General features: G+C 32.3%; 2 protein-coding genes across 3 annotated transcripts; both read left to right on the plus strand.

Moving 5' to 3' along the window:
• The first annotated feature begins 5489 nt into the window (after nucleotides 1-5489).
• LOC148209297 (LEAF RUST 10 DISEASE-RESISTANCE LOCUS RECEPTOR-LIKE PROTEIN KINASE-like 1.2) lies at nucleotides 5490-8245 on the plus strand. Of its 2 annotated transcripts, none has more exons than XM_088117669.1 (2): nucleotides 5490-6356; nucleotides 8112-8245. In XM_088117669.1, exons 1-2 carry the CDS (start codon nucleotides 5783-5785, stop codon nucleotides 8195-8197), a joined length of 660 nt encoding a protein of 219 aa, XP_087973795.1. In that variant the 5' UTR covers nucleotides 5490-5782; the 3' UTR covers nucleotides 8198-8245. The 2 variants fall into 2 exon arrangements, with proteins under 2 accessions (XP_087973795.1, XP_087973796.1); XM_088117670.1 differs by lacking the exon at nucleotides 8112-8245 and adding an exon at nucleotides 6994-7128 and having other exon boundaries at nucleotides 5783-6356.
• Nucleotides 8246-8936: 691 nt separating this feature from the next.
• On the plus strand, nucleotides 8937-11898 carry LOC111018720 (LEAF RUST 10 DISEASE-RESISTANCE LOCUS RECEPTOR-LIKE PROTEIN KINASE-like 1.1). Its single transcript, XM_022294941.2, has 4 exons — nucleotides 8937-9646; nucleotides 9979-10008; nucleotides 10300-10554; nucleotides 10677-11898. Exons 1-4 carry the CDS (start codon nucleotides 8962-8964, stop codon nucleotides 11660-11662), a joined length of 1956 nt encoding a protein of 651 aa, XP_022150633.1. The 5' UTR covers nucleotides 8937-8961; the 3' UTR covers nucleotides 11663-11898.
• The last annotated feature ends 4038 nt before the right edge of the window (nucleotides 11899-15936 follow it).

Below are 15936 nucleotides of genomic sequence, written 5' to 3' on the forward strand. Positions count from 1 at the left end.
CGGGTTCGACCTCGGGCGAGGTTGAGCCCGAGGTATTCGGAAGAGGCTGAACCTCGAGGTAACCTTGAGGTTGAACATCTTTCAAATACCTCGGGCTAAACCTCGAGGTAACCTTGAGGTTGAGCCCGAGGTTACCTTGAGGTTGAGCCTCTTCAAATACCTCAGGCTTAACCTCGCCCGAGGTCGAACCTGAGAAAAATAACAGAGGCTTAACAAGAGTGACATTCCTTCTTCTTCTTCAACCTCCCACAGACCTCAATTTCAACAAAACAATAACAAAGGGAAAATCAACAAATAACATCGAACGAAAAAAAAAGTATAATCGGACAATGAAATCGATGGAAAAATACCTAAATAGATGCATTAACATTCATGTATTCGTTTGACGGAAAGAAAAAGTCGTTCAACTCCTCAACATACAAAAAACGAAGCCCTAATCATTCAAATCGATGGAACAATGGAAAAATTAAAAGAAACGAAACTAAGCTCGAAGATTAAATTAATTTCTTTCACTTTGTTTCAAAACGAATTGTCAAGAAAAAGGGGAGCGAAAACAGAGAGAAAGGGGGGCGAAGAGTTAGATTTTTTTAACAAAGAGGTAGTACTGTAATTTCACGTCTTTTTAAATTTAATTAAATATTAAAGTGTAATTTCACATCCTTTTAAATTTAATTAAATATTAAAGTTGCCAAAGGAATGAGCATTCTATAAACTTTTGAAAGTAATTTCCCGAGAAAAGCGTAGTTTTCTTTTCATTTTTTGTTTTGATAATTTTTTATTTTTGCGTCCTATCTATTCTATGTTTATTTCTTTTAATTTTAAAAATTTGTAAAGGCTCTCTTAAGGTAAAACAAACTCAATTTGAAAATATACGGCTTCAACCTTCTAGATTTATAGATATGGTAATCACGATATTACTAATAGATTATATTATTGATGAACGTCTATTAGTGATAAATTTATCGTTGATGGATTACCAATAATATAATTTATCATTTATAGATTAGTAGATGTAAACGAGTGATATACGATAAAATTAGAAACTATATATATAAAAAAAGAGTATTCAAATAGGCATGCACAAATTTTAAAATCATGACTACATACCTATGATTTAATATCTTACGAGTTTCATTGACAACAAAATGTAATATGATAGATCGTTGTTTTTTGATATTATTCAATTTTTGTGTAAGTTGACCTGAATACTCAAAGATATAAAAAAATTAAATTAAATTTCATATTTGCAACCTCATAATATTATATTGATGTATCTCATGTTTGTAAATATAACAGGTATAAATTAACAACCAGTTAAATTTCTGAATTTTTTTACACTAAATTCCTCAAATTTTTAATTTCGTGTCAAAGTGTCAACTATATTCATATATATGAACAAAAAATACAAAAATTTCATATCTAATCTTAATTATTAACTCTATCCTTAATCTTCTAAAATTTATGTAGAAAGCCTCTCCTTTAAGAAGACTATAGTATGTTTTGAAACTTTCATACTAAGAAAATTAGCCATCAATTTTAGATTGTTTAATTTTAGAATTAATGATTTTAGCAATTTTGTGAAAGTAATTTTTTACATAATTATTTTAAAGTGTGGTTACACACTTTTTGAAGTGATTTTTATATAATTACAAGTGATTTTTTGAAGTTTAAAGAGATAATTTGATATAAATTTGAGAGATTAAAAAATATTAGAGAGAAAAGTTTTTAAGAATGAGAGATGAAAATTTTAGAGATAGATGATTTAGATGTGAACTAACAATTCGGGGAGATGTTACATAAATTTTAGAGAAAAAATTAGATATAATAAACAAAATTAAAGATATGACACAGAATTTTATAAATAAGAAAGATAAAATTTATCAAAATTTAAGGTGGGATAGAAATATAAATTTAAAATTTTTATAAACACTTTTTCCTATTATTTTTTTTTTAACAAAAATCACTTGGGAATCACATTCCAAGTGATTGACTGGAAATCACTTGAGAATAACAGTCAAACATGTGTTATTCAAAGTGATATAGATTTTTTGTTTTTAGTATAAGATATGGGGTCGGGAGTTGAATTCATAATCTCTTGGTTGATGATACATATCAATTATAGCTGAAATATACTCGTTTTTGGCTAAAATAGTATAGATTATGACATTAGTGAGAGTCATGTTAAAATAACTTCAAAACATACTCTAGATTCGTGATTTAAAATGTTGATACTAAGTCTATGAACTTTTAGTTTTGTGTTTAATATATTTTTTTGTCAATCATTTATTTATTTTAGTTTAACATTTATACCACAACATGCCTTAACTGACATGAAATTACATCATTTTGAAATAACAGTTAAGTGTTAGCGTGACAGATTCAATGTACGGACTTATTATCCATAAAATTTAAGGTTAAATTTAAATTTAGTCCTTAAACTTGTAGAATCGTATCTAAAAGGTCTCTAAATTTTTTTAAAAATGTCTAACAAGTACATATTTATTAAATTTTATGTCTAATTGATCATGAACTTTAAAATGACCTTACTTTTAAATTTGTAACGTATAGATCATCGACACGTTAGAAACTTTTAAAATTATACACCATCACCTTTGACATTTCAATGACCTATTTGATACATAAAATTTTGTGAAGCTATTAGATATCTTCTAAAGTTTATAGCACTATTAAATATGATCATACGAGTTTAATAACTAAACTTGATGATTTACCTATTTATAAAAATTTTGTTTGCATACAAAATTTATTAGACACAGCCTTGTTCATTTATTTTTAATATTAACTTGATTTTTATTTTTTTATGTATCAATGTAACTCATTTAATCGTTTTTAATATGTCATATTCAGCATTATTCAACTAAATAAAATGTGTATTATCTCTCTTTCATAAATATTAGGGGTTTCAATGGAGTATGAATGCCCCAATTTTGCTTTAAACTATATATATATATTCCATAATAAAATATAAATTTTAATCATGTGACCCTCATTTAAACTTATATATATTTTTTAAAATAAATAACGACTACATGCAAGTATGATAATAATGGAGGGTTGGGATTGGGGAGTGGGGCGTGGGAGAAAGGAAACGACATGTCGCTATCCTCCTCCCTCAGCAATCATTTTGACCTTATCCCAAGTTGATTAAAAAAAAACAAAAAAAAAAATGCCGGGTTCCAATTTATCACGTAAACTAAAAATTTATTTCTTGTTTTCAGTTGAATCAATTTTGACCTAAAGATTTGCATGGTATGATTTAATAGCGAAAATCATGAAAATAATATTTTTATCTTTTCAGTATTTTCAGATTTTCAATTAGAATACATAACTACGTCGAAAATAGATAACTTTTTTTATAAATATATTATTTCATATTATAAACTCATTTCATTAAAAATATATATATATAAAATATAATATATTATAAATTATATAACATAGATTAAATTAAATATTTAGTTGATGTTACCAATAGTTTAAAAATGTATTGCTGAACAATTTTTAAATTGAGATTCAATTTCAAATCTGCTACCAAACACATATATAAAAATAATAAAAATAAAAAATACAACTATATTTTTCATTGAATCTCTTGTTTCTGATCGCCAACTAAGCCAGCCATAATTTTAGAAACTTGTTTAGTCAAGTCTTCCTTTTATGTGGATTCGTAGAGTCTAGTTCTTGAACGAAGGAATCGCTTTCAATGAAAATTTATCCCCTCAACCGGCTCCACTCCGAATCCCCCTTCACTAGGTATGGCCACCAGTTCACATTGTTGATTGGGTCTGGCCTTGCCGCAAGATAGGCAATAGGAACAAATGAGCCCAAATGAAATGGGATGAATTAAATTAATAAACTATTTTATTGATTCAGGGCGCCCCGGAAGGGGGCCTTCTTCGCCTTCCACCTAAGCTGTGCAGGAAAGCGTCTTAAATTTCACTTGTATTTTATCTCTCTCCCTCTACTTCCAACATCACATAATTAAGCACCAATTATCTTCTATAAAAGTTCTAACCTTCTATTTTTACATTTGTCGTACTACAAATATTTTTATCAGCGGGATGTTAGTTATAGGACGAAAAATGCTGCTCCACGTGTCACAGGGAGGTAGTACGCAAGCTAACTTGATCCAACTCGATAGTTTAGAAATAGCAGAACAAGAGTCGCAGAGACAGTTCAGAGCATCACATTATTCCTCTTTAACTCCTAAGCAGACAAAAGTCTCGATTTGGAAAAGAGCTTTGAAAACCGCTTAACTTCTCAATGATCATACGATATGCCTGATTTTCCAGGAGAGGAACCGTGGGCTACAACATCGACACACACATATATCGAAGGTAAAAGTAACATATTTTTGTTCCTAATATGCTTGAAGATTTAAAATTTGTAGCAAAAGAATATAAGTGGTCAAATTGGGTATGCTAGTTCCTTTTGGAAATTATTTTATAGACTAATTTGTTATAATTATTTTGTGTGGTTTTTAATTTTATATAATTTTCTATGATTGAAGAAACTTAGACCACATATGTATATTATATTGTGTTTGGTCATATCAAGGAGCCATGTGACCAGATAAATTCAATGCAAAAGTAAACAATTAACATGGGTTTGAAAAATAGAGCAACCATTGGTGAAATAATGTTAAAACAAAATAAATTAAAATTCTTATTTAGCTAAACTAATTTCATCCGTCATTGACTTAATTTGAAATTCCCTACGCTTATTTTTTTGGCAGAAGAAAAGTAATTAATACCCTCACGCAATATTTTTTTGTTTTACCCCGTCGAAAATAAGGATGTGAATAAAGAAAAAAAGGATAAAATTTACCAAAACTGATTCAATTAGGATAATAGATGCTGGTAGATTATTCAATTTCATAAACTAAAATATGAAAATGTAGTCAACCAGTTCGCTTTAATTTTGATTAAGTTGGTTAGTTTTTTTTTTAATTCCATATAAATATATATATAAATTGTAGTACTTGTTATGAAATCATATAGAAAGAAGAGGGATTAATAGAAAAAAAAAAGTATATGCCCACCGGAAATATATTTTCTCCCCGTCAAACGAAAGCGAGCTAATAGAATTTATATGGATCAAACTATACTCAAACAACTCAGAGAAATAATAGAACTAATGATTTATCTTCAAATACTTAGAAGTTAGAGAGCACCGTAATAGATTCATTGTAATATTCACATTAATAGTACAAAATCTGCACCGTATCTGCAAAAAATCTTGACCTTGAGGTAGTTTTGAGTTTGGGGTGAAGGTGAACCAATATATATTACGTGGTTAAAATTATTGATTTATATATCCTTATCTCGTATTTTATTTTGTCATTACTTTATTTATGATCTATTTCATATGTAGGGAAGGGATTAGTATGTTGGGTTTGTAAGGTGATTGCAAATAAAATCCCGTATTGGTTAAGAAATGGGGTGATCATGGACATATAAGTATTGCGATGACTCTACATATAAATAAAGTCGCGAGGACTATACCTAAAGTGGCGCTAATTATAGGATGGTGGGTGGATTTGAAGAAATTGTAGAATAAGGGTCAAGAATATGAGGCAGCTGCAGAAATCCATCTCATTTAGACATCACAAACCAAATCTCAACTTGTTTCACTTTCACACCCAAAGCCAAAGCGACCCAAGTGGAAATTAAAAAGTGGCCATATATGATATACAATTCAATTCAACTCAACTACTCCCAATTAAAAACCATTCCTTCTCATCTCTCTGCGTTGGTGTGAAATGGTGTTGAATAATAATAATCTGGCAATCTCAATAATTTTCACTCTCATTTTGGTGTGGGCAGAAACTGGGGCCGGCGCCGCCGTAGACCCCCACTTCGAGGCCTGCCGGCGGCCAATTTCCTGCGGCGACAACCAGACCATAAGATACCCATTCTACATCCAGAATCGCCAGCAACCCTTCTGCGGCTACCCGGGATTCGCCCTCAAATGCCACCCCAACGGCCACCCCCTCCTACGTCTCGCCGGCGGGGACTATTCCGTCCGCCGGATCTCCTACGACACCAACTCCCTCCGCCTCAGCCCGAGCTCCGGATCCGGGTCAGGGTCCGGGTGTGATTCTTTGATTAGAAATATCTCGTCCGCCCTCGGCCGCGACGAACGGTTCCGGGTCGCCCCCGGCGAGGCGTGCGGGGAGGAGGCGGCGAGAAATGGGTTTTCGGTGGAATGGACGGCGGGGGAGTGCAGATTCTGCAGCGACAGCGGTGGATTCTGTGGATTTAATGAATCGATTCACCATTTCAAGTGTTATTGCCCTGATCGCCCACATGCTTGGCACTGCACACCTATTCCGGGTTAGTTTAGCTTCCTCTTCCTCCCTCAATTTACCTTCAAATATCAAAACACTACTTTAAATCAATTTTTGATTAAATAGAAATACCATTCCAATTCTTCCATTCATTTTTCAATGCCTTAAAACCTTTGGTTTCACTTTTAATTTTGTGTCAAGTTTGCAAGAGTAGCTCATATCTATTAGGTTCTTTTAATCCTCTCAAAATCGTGGTTTATTTTGTTAATCCATTTTGGATTCCAATTTTTTTTAGAATACTCTTTGAATGTTTTAGAATTTGGTACTACATTAATATTTATGGTTACATCTCAAAACTCTAATAGCTCATATCTTATTAGATCCTTAACCAATAACATATATCTCACCAATGATATGATATTATTTATTTTAAGCATAATACTAACTACTGTGTTTTCTATTTTACTCCAAAATCCCTCCTCAATCAAATGTTGTTTCTCACGATGTATTCATAATTTTTCAAAGGCTTTGAAAACTAAATTTATATAATTTACATGAGACTTTTAGAATTTATGAGCTAGAAGAATAAATATTTGAAGAATTTAAAAGGAAATAAATCTGAAGTGACGAAATGGAAACAACTATAAAAAGTAGTAAAACTAATTTATTTTATTAAATATCAGGATTTATTAAGAAAATAAAGAAGAAGAACTAGCCGTGGATTCGATTTACATTGGAATTGGGGTCAAAGGTTTTTACCTTTTTGGGCAACTAATCATAAAGTTGACATAATGCAAGTGCTGTTTGGGGCCGGGGGCAAATATGGAAAGGAGGTCAACTTGTCTATTTCCCAAACTTTAATTATCTACCAATTAAAAGAGTCGGCATTTCGTTAATCAAAGCAGGCAGTAGCTGCCGCGTGGTAAAATTTTATTGGATGTCATGTAAAAATTAAAGAGGAAAAATAAATAAATATCGGTTGTATTTAGAATTAAGATATACGAATATCCATTACTTTTCGTGTGAAGTCAACCAATTATTTATTGAGATAAAATTCATATGGCTTCAGTAAATTAAACACGTAAAAACTTTTGTTTAAGAATAAACTTTGGTTTCATTTAATTAATTTGGGAGACTCTAACGATTATTTATTATCTTCATCATCTTAAATTCTTTGGTTTATCCTTGGTAATCCTATTTTAAGAATTGTTTTCAAATCACTGTAAAAATAAAAGAAAGAAAGAAAAAAGAAAGCGAGAGAATTGTTTTCAAATTTATAGAAACTAAGGTCAGTTCGAAAATAAAATTGTTCGTGTGTGTTTTCTTAAATTATTCTCATGATACCTGTGTTGTTTTTATTTTAAAGAAAAAAAAAAGAATCCTGAAAAACAAGAGAAAAATAATTAATTTTACGGGGTGAGGTTTGAACTAAAAAAAAGAGGTTTTTTTTTTCAAATGATATTTGGGGTTAGAGGTGAGGTTTAAACTTTGAAATGAAAATGAGAGATACATATGTATGCCTTAAGATCGTGCATATATATGTATTTGTTTACTTGCTGTTATCTGTGATTCCATTTTCATATAAACATCGTCACATAAAACAAACCAAAATTTTATTTAATGATTTTATTAATTTAGTCATGAATTTAAATCTACTAAAAAAATAATTAATTTTACCGATCTATTTATTATAATATCATGTATAACTCGTCAATGAAAACATTAAACAATATAAACCTAAACCTAATCCGTTTTCTTATTAAAAAAATGAAATTTCTACGGAAAAAATGGGATTGGACAGATTCCAAGTTGTTGGGGGGAAAAAACCGATCAGTAAAGCTAATTGTGAGAAGAAAATCATATCTGGAATTTAGCGGAAACTCGTGAATGTCTCATCTGTAAGCCGCCGTGAAATCCAATTCGCCGGCGAAGAGACGGGAGAAAATGTTTTCGCCTCATCTTCTTCAACAAACATCTGATACTCGACCTCAGCAAATTCTTCATCGGCCATGACTACCAGAGCTGCGAGTCATCATCTTATTATCATTCAACTCAACTCTGCGATTTTCCCCTTCAGATTGCTTCCGAGCTAAGTTTTCTACCCATTCACACCGCTACATTCTCGTCATTTTATGATTCTGTTCTTCGTTTTGTGCAAATTTCAGTCAGAGACGCGTACCTCTTGTCCTCTCCATCTAACTGTTGACCTCTGACTTCTTGTGCCGTCGGTTCATATCGGGCGAAGACTTCTGTTCTGACTGTAGAGAGCAACTGCTAGACGTGGTTATCCCTAGGCCACGGATGACGAAACCTTCATTTAATTATAGCCCTAATTTTGAACGTTCAAACAGAGATTATGAAGAGTCAAAGAGTCAAGTCTATGTAATGGCTGGTCAATCGGGGGAAAATTGGCTCTCTCCAATTCATCAAACCGCATTTTCCTGTACGGTGCCTTGTAAATTTCTGAAGGATGTCCCCACCTTGATTTTTCTCTTTTGGTCAGGTTTCCTGGAGACTCCCATTCCTGGCTTTTATCGCAGTTTGGGATTTTGGACGAGGTCAGCATAGGAAACCTAGAAATCATAAACATCCCGGAGAAGTAGATTTGGGGATCGAGGTGGTTTTCTGGTAATTTGAATACCGAATTCCATATGGCGTTCTTTTGTTTCATTTTGTTCTTCGTTCTCTCTTATCTAGTATCACTTCAGTTGGCTTTGAATGAGAGCAGTTTCATTCATCCAGATTGTCCGGCCTTCGAATGCGGGAATCTCGGCCTCATAAGATTCCCTTTTAATAACGAATCGCTCCTTGATTGCGGATTATACACAGTAAGAAACTGCAAGACACAGCCACAAATCCAGCTGAGACGTGGAGGAGTTTGGTTCGGAGTTGCTTCCATATCTCAGGCTAATGTCATCCTTATCGACGACCAAGATCTTAAGAACCGAATAGATTCTCATAATTGTTCTATTCTGGCCGATCTGGCTCTTCCAGAAACTGCTTCATCTTCTTTATACACAGCTGATAATATTACTTTGTATAATTGCAGAGATAAGCCTAAAGATGCTACTCCTCTTTTCCTTAGTTCATTTAACTGCTCTGGTTATTACACATACCCCAACTCTAGTGGTCCGTCCAACTGTTTCAACTCTAAAGTTCTAAAAATTCCCGTTAACCCGGTTGGTTCCCAGAATCCAATTATTGAGTTTACTTATAAATTCCATCTTCAAGTGACCATAGCTCGTCGTTGTTATGAATGTTATTATGGAGGCGGCCAATGCCTGACTACCCCAGAAGGAAACTTCAATTGTAAAAATGGAAAAACTATAACAGAAGGTATTTGACTTTCTATGCGGAAGTATTTCCAGTAAACTGTGCTTTAAATCATCTGGATTGGGTTTTGCAATTTCTTTGTGAGTTACACTTTCCTGGTTTGAACTCTGTAGAGTATAATTTTCTATGTTGCTTTGTTCCATCCTTTTATGCTTACTGGAAGTGGGTGTCGGTGTTTTTCTTTTTCCTTTTTTCCTTCTTTTGGCTGTTTCAGATGTGTCTTTGGAGTGTGTTCTTGTGCATAATCTGTACTTTGAAAAACAAAAGCTGGACTGTTCTGTACTGAATCATTACGAGTTCAAAACTAACAACATTCTTTTTCATTGCTATTGCAGGTGAAAGAAATAACTTGAGGATAGCACTAGGTAGAGTACCTTTTCCGAGAACTATTAATTCTTGTCTAAATTTGCTTTGAGCTAATATCATCTAGACATCATATGGAATGGGATGAACTGTTGCTGGAAACCTCTCTTCCGTATTTTTATAACCTATTTTTCCCCTCCTTCCCAGCAGAAATGCATCTATGCACGTCATGGGGAACCTATCAAATTATTCTAAAATAGTTGAAACTCAAAGTTCTATTATTTTCTTGTCGTTTAGTAAAAAAATGACCAAAATTCTGACCACGGCTCCCTCCTCCTCCTCTTTGTCTTCAGGTGCTGGAGTCCCAGGTGTAATTCTGCTTATGTTATTATTTGCTCTTTGTCTTTGGTACTGCAGAAAAAGGCATGCTGCTCCAAACATCCTAACAAGGAATATATCTTGCGAACCGTTCTCAAAATTCGACCTGGAAGATGGTGGTGTGTGCTTTGAAGTCCCTGTTTTCTCCTATGTCGAACTCGAAAAGGCGACTAACAAATTTGATCGTGATAAAGAACTTGGAGATGGCGGTTTTGGAACTGTATACCATGGTAAAAGAAAAACACTCCTCTGTTTACTAACTTTTGTTGAACTGCGTTTTGAGAAGCTTATTAAAGAACTCCATTAGGAACTCTCTAATGTGATTCGAAACCTTCATTTTACTTCCAACTAGGAAAACTTCATGATGGTCGGGAAGTTGCAGTGAAACGCCTTTATCAACATAACTACAGACGAGTAGAGCAATTCATGAACGAGGTCAAGATTCTCACCCGCCTTCGCCACAAAAATCTTGTCTCCCTTTATGGATGTACTTCAAGATGCAGTCGTGAACTTCTCCTTGTTTATGAATTCGTCCCAAATGGTACTGTTGCTGATCATCTCCATGGCGAACAAGCAAATTCTAGCTTGCTCACATGGCCCATTCGGATGAGCATTGCCATTGAAACAGCAAGTGCTCTAGTTTATCTCCACGCTTCAGATATCATTCATCGTGATGTGAAGACTACCAACATTCTCTTAGACAATAACTTTTCCGTCAAAGTTGCTGATTTTGGGATCTCTAGACTATTCCCAAACGATGTCAGTCATGTCTCAACCGCTCCTCAAGGGACCCCTGGCTATGTTGATCCCGAGTATTACCAGTGTTATCAACTTACAGCCAAGAGCGACGTGTATAGTTTCGGCGTTGTATTAATCGAGCTTATATCGTCAATGCCAGCTGTGGATATAACAAGGCATCGACATGAGATTAATTTGTCTAACTTAGCTGTGAACAAAATCCTAAAACAGGAGATTGACGAGCTGATTGATCCATGCCTCGGGTCTCAATCAGATAAAAACACTCGACAGATGATAATGGCAGTGGCATGGCTAGCTTTTCTGTGTCTGCAGCAAGACAAGGAAAGGAGACCAACAATGGAAGAAGCTCTGGAGACTTTAAAGAGGATCGAGAGCGGGGAAGAAGACGGTGAGAATCTGCAGGATGATAATGGTGCAGTGTTGAAGAGCTTTGATACAGCTCCTTCTCCAGAGTATGACGAGGTTGTGTTGTTGAGGAGTAAGAGGCAGCAGTTGTCTCCTACTTCTGTTGCTGATAAATGGTTCAGCTCAACTTCATTAAATCTCAGTGCATCAACTTCAGTATCATCTCTTTCTTAGTTCTTTTTTCTCTGCTCTTTTTAGTTTAATGATAGAAGATGAGATAATGATCATGTAGGAAAGAAATAAATAATTTGGCTCCTTTTTCTAAAAACTAATATATGATAATGTTACATGTATCTGAGAATGACTTTTTTGTATACAATATACAGATTACAGGGCAGGGAATGTACATAGGAATTATTGATACTGTCATGCAGCTGTAAATACATTCTTTGCACATTTTTTTGGGGTTATTGATTGGATCATGGGCCAAACTTGGGCTTGTATTTTTTGGGCCGGGCAGCCCAATGATGACCTGGGCTTTGTGTCTTCACTGTATGGAAAAGTAGTCCACAGTGGTCAGAGTTTTATTGGTTGTTTTGCTTTGTTGTACTGCATGATATATAGGACCACTGGCAGGAAGGGGCCATTTTTCAAATTACTTATTGATTTAAATAAATAATTTGAAAATGTCGAAAGAATTTGACTTTGATAACTTAACAATTTTGATTGATATAAAATGAATAAGATTCCTTTCTCTAGTTGGGATTTAAGGGAATTCAAGTATTATGGTCACATCGGGTCATGTTAATGCCTTTAGGATTTGGGAATCTAGAAAGATCTATGTTTGGTGAAAGTTGTTGATTAATTGACGTAATTTTTAACTATAAATGTCCACATTCATTACATACTATTGAAGTTTTTTTAAAAAAACAATAGAATAAAAAATGTTGTAGAACTTATTTTATGTTATTTCAACCCTATAATGTGTTATATAATATATACATCATACTTCAGAAAAAAAAAAATCATGATATTATGTTGTCTTATTTGAGTGTGAATTTTTATTATTTTTTTAGAATTTTGTTGGTGGTTGTATGTTTGAAGATAGTATTTTGCATATAAATTGTTTTCTTACTCTATGTTTTTTATTGTTATGTAAAATAAGAATTTGTTTGATAACACCTTTTCTTTTTTCTCTTAAACAATAACAAATTTCTTTGTCTTGTAATGAATTATTAAACTATAAAAATGGTTGATTCAAAATTTTGGACGAGTGTCATATCAACTGGCAAGTTGAAGTGAGCTACAGACGAGTCGAGTTCGTGACCTGCAAATAAAACCTTGCACTGGTTAGTGCTTGACCACGTACATTCCAAAATTTAAATTAGCACTTAGTTGAGTTGGTATCGAGCTGAGCTTTATTAGATTAAGTATCTTTTGAAAGGTGAGATTCCTCTTGGAAGCTTTGAGTGCACCCATACTACTCAAACACTCGTATTTAGTATTAGTAGATTTTTCGTCAACGCCATTCACCTTCTTTTGGAGTATCCCAATTCTCAGACAGGCACTGTCTTTTAGGTCGGTGGAAAATGATTTCGCCACTCCTACTTTTTCTCTGCACAACCGAGCTAAGATCTAGACATGTGTTTCTGAACGAGTGGTTCACATAGGCAGTCTCTAATCCATCTATAACAAAAAATTGTAGATAAAAGGAATTATCAACCAACAAACTCAATTTTATAAAATAAAAAAAAAAAACACAAAATCTCATCAAACTTGACCTAAAACAGGAAGGAAGAAAAGAAAAGGAGAAAAAAAAAATCGATTCCCCATTCCCTAAGTTGAAGTTGGAAAATGGAGCCTCTGAAGAGTCAAGTGGTCCAAAGATAATGAAGGGAAGAAAAATGAAAGGCCAAAATGCAATTGGATGGGAGAGAGGTCATTTTATGTGTACTGTAATCCACAACATAAATTGGAAAAAGAGAGAAAAAAAAAAAAAAAAAAAAAGACCCATAAAACTTTTTATTTGGTCATTGCTGCCTTTCAAGTCCTTTTCCATTTCAACTCCCAACTCTCATCCACACACTAATTTCTTTCTTATAGTTCTTTAAAAATAAATAATTAACAATCTATATATAACTCCCAACAACTTATTTTTAAAAAAGAAAAAAAAATACATAGCTCTTTCCCTTAGATGCTAGATTACAACGCTGACTATTAACATATTAATTAACTTTTTGGTTAAATAATAAATTTCGTCTCTATGATTTTAAAAGCTTCAATTTAGTCCAAATAATTTGGACTTAATTTCAACATCTCGGGATGAGAGATCCAACTCACAACCTCATAGTTAGAAGTATGTGTCAATTACCGTTAAACTATGTTCGCTTTGACATTATATTGACAATTTTATTTTTACATGAAAGTTCTATTTTGATAACTATTTTTTTTTACTAGATTTTAGAGCTGAGTAATAATAAAAAGGAGTAGACTTTTAGAGTTACTAAAACTAAATTTAGGAAAGACATGTGAGATTTAACCAAATCAAGGAATTATCAAATTAAAACTAAGTTCAAACCATAGATACTATATTGAAACATAGGGACTAAATTGAAACTTTGCCCCAACAATGGAAACCTAATTCATAATTTAACTATAACTTCTCTTATAAGTCAATGTTCATCCTCATCCCTACTCCTATGATATAGCCCAATGGTATTAGGCCAAATAAAAATAACTTTAGGGGCAAGGGCTGAAAGGTCAACCTAGTTTAAATAAAGTTCATAACATAACATAAGCTTTCTATAATTCATATACTAAAAAATACATTATTTGACTAAATTTATAATTAAATAATTGATAAATTAAAAACTTTCCAACTATACATTATTCTATTATATATATATATGAATCCTCTTTCTCAGTGCTACAATTTAAATATGAAAGTAAGAATTGCATACCAATATAAATATAACTCAATGATCAAAATATATATTTTATATTTTAAGACGGTTTGAATTCTCCCAAAATGCTTTAGCTATCTATTATTATCTTTTTCTCTCTCTAAAGGCTATAATTAAATTATATTTCGTGAAACAAATATCCATGTATTATTTTTAGGTTTAATTTCGCACAATTGTCTTTTCATAGTGTATTAAATTGTGTACAAATGGAACAACTTGGTATAGATCACAATCTATCACAATCTATTCCAAAAATTCTAAATCTAATGAAAAAAAAAATCTGATTAATATTCTCCCTCTGTTGACAGAAAATAAAATATATAAAAGCAGTATATAGTATTTTTAACTGTTCATTTTTTTTTATTTTATTTAAAAAAAAACAGAAATAAAGATTTGGAGAATATGGTGTAATTGAATAGAAATTTGAAGAGTGATTACTATATTACAAAAAGAAAAAAAGAAAAAGTGTGAGGCATTATATAGCATTGGATACCTGAGCAGATAAATTGAAAATAGAAACCCTCCAATTAGGGCGAAAATTTGCATCTAATTGAGGCAATTATTAGGCTACGTATTAGACCATCACATGCTAATCTACTTAATTAGTGAAAAATTATATTATTAAATCTAAATTTTAGTTTTATAAGCAAAAAATTCCTATTATTTGCTTAATTCCAAATGAAAGGAAATAAGCCCATCCACGTGCTAATCACACTTTTTTACTTCTCGTAATTTGTGACCTTTTTTTTTTATTATTATTAATCAAAAGCTAAACTTTCTCATTTTTCATTTTCAATTTTTTACCAATTCATCCACTGTCATTATCTGTTCACTTTGAGAAAGGTTTTTATATTATCAAATTGGGCAATGCTGCAAAATTAAGTATTTCAATTGTGTAATTAAAATATGTATTATTTTAATTAGAGTCCATGCCAGAGGTGGTAACATAAGACATTTTTATATATATAGCTATAAGTTTCTCTGAACTTTATATTAAAAATCGTAAAATAGTCATTTAACTTTATTTCAAATAAAGCATTTTCAAAAAGTATTGAATGATACTTATGGAAATGTAATGCAAGTGATGCTGTCAAATGATTAACATATGTCAAGTCATATGGTTGGATGCAAATCATTTATAAAAAAAAAAACACAAATTAAAATTACAAAAAACAACAAATTAGATCTGAGTGAAAGTTGAAACAAAAAAATTACAAAATCATATTGAATGTTTCGGACTAGTACAACAAATAAAGGATATCCAGATTGGATTTAAATCTTCGACGAGAAGGAAAAGAATATATGCATAGGCTCAAATTATATTAGTTTGGTTTGAATTTATTCGAATCTTTTTATGATTTAATTATATTGACTTGATTGATTTTTGTTGGTACATGAGTTTAGTTATCCCAAAAACAAATCGATTGCAATATTGTAATTTTTTTTCTCAAGTCGATAGGTAATAACTAAAATAATGATTAAATTTAGTTAATGATCCTTGATCTTTTAAATAGTTCTTAAAATAGTTTTCGATCTTTTCAAATT

The sequence above is a fragment of the Momordica charantia genome, assembly GCF_013281855.1.
Source record: "Momordica charantia cultivar OHB3-1 chromosome 9 unlocalized genomic scaffold, Mcharantia_2.0 BLBB01000009.1, whole genome shotgun sequence".
Lineage (NCBI taxonomy): Eukaryota > Viridiplantae > Streptophyta > Magnoliopsida > Cucurbitales > Cucurbitaceae > Momordica > Momordica charantia.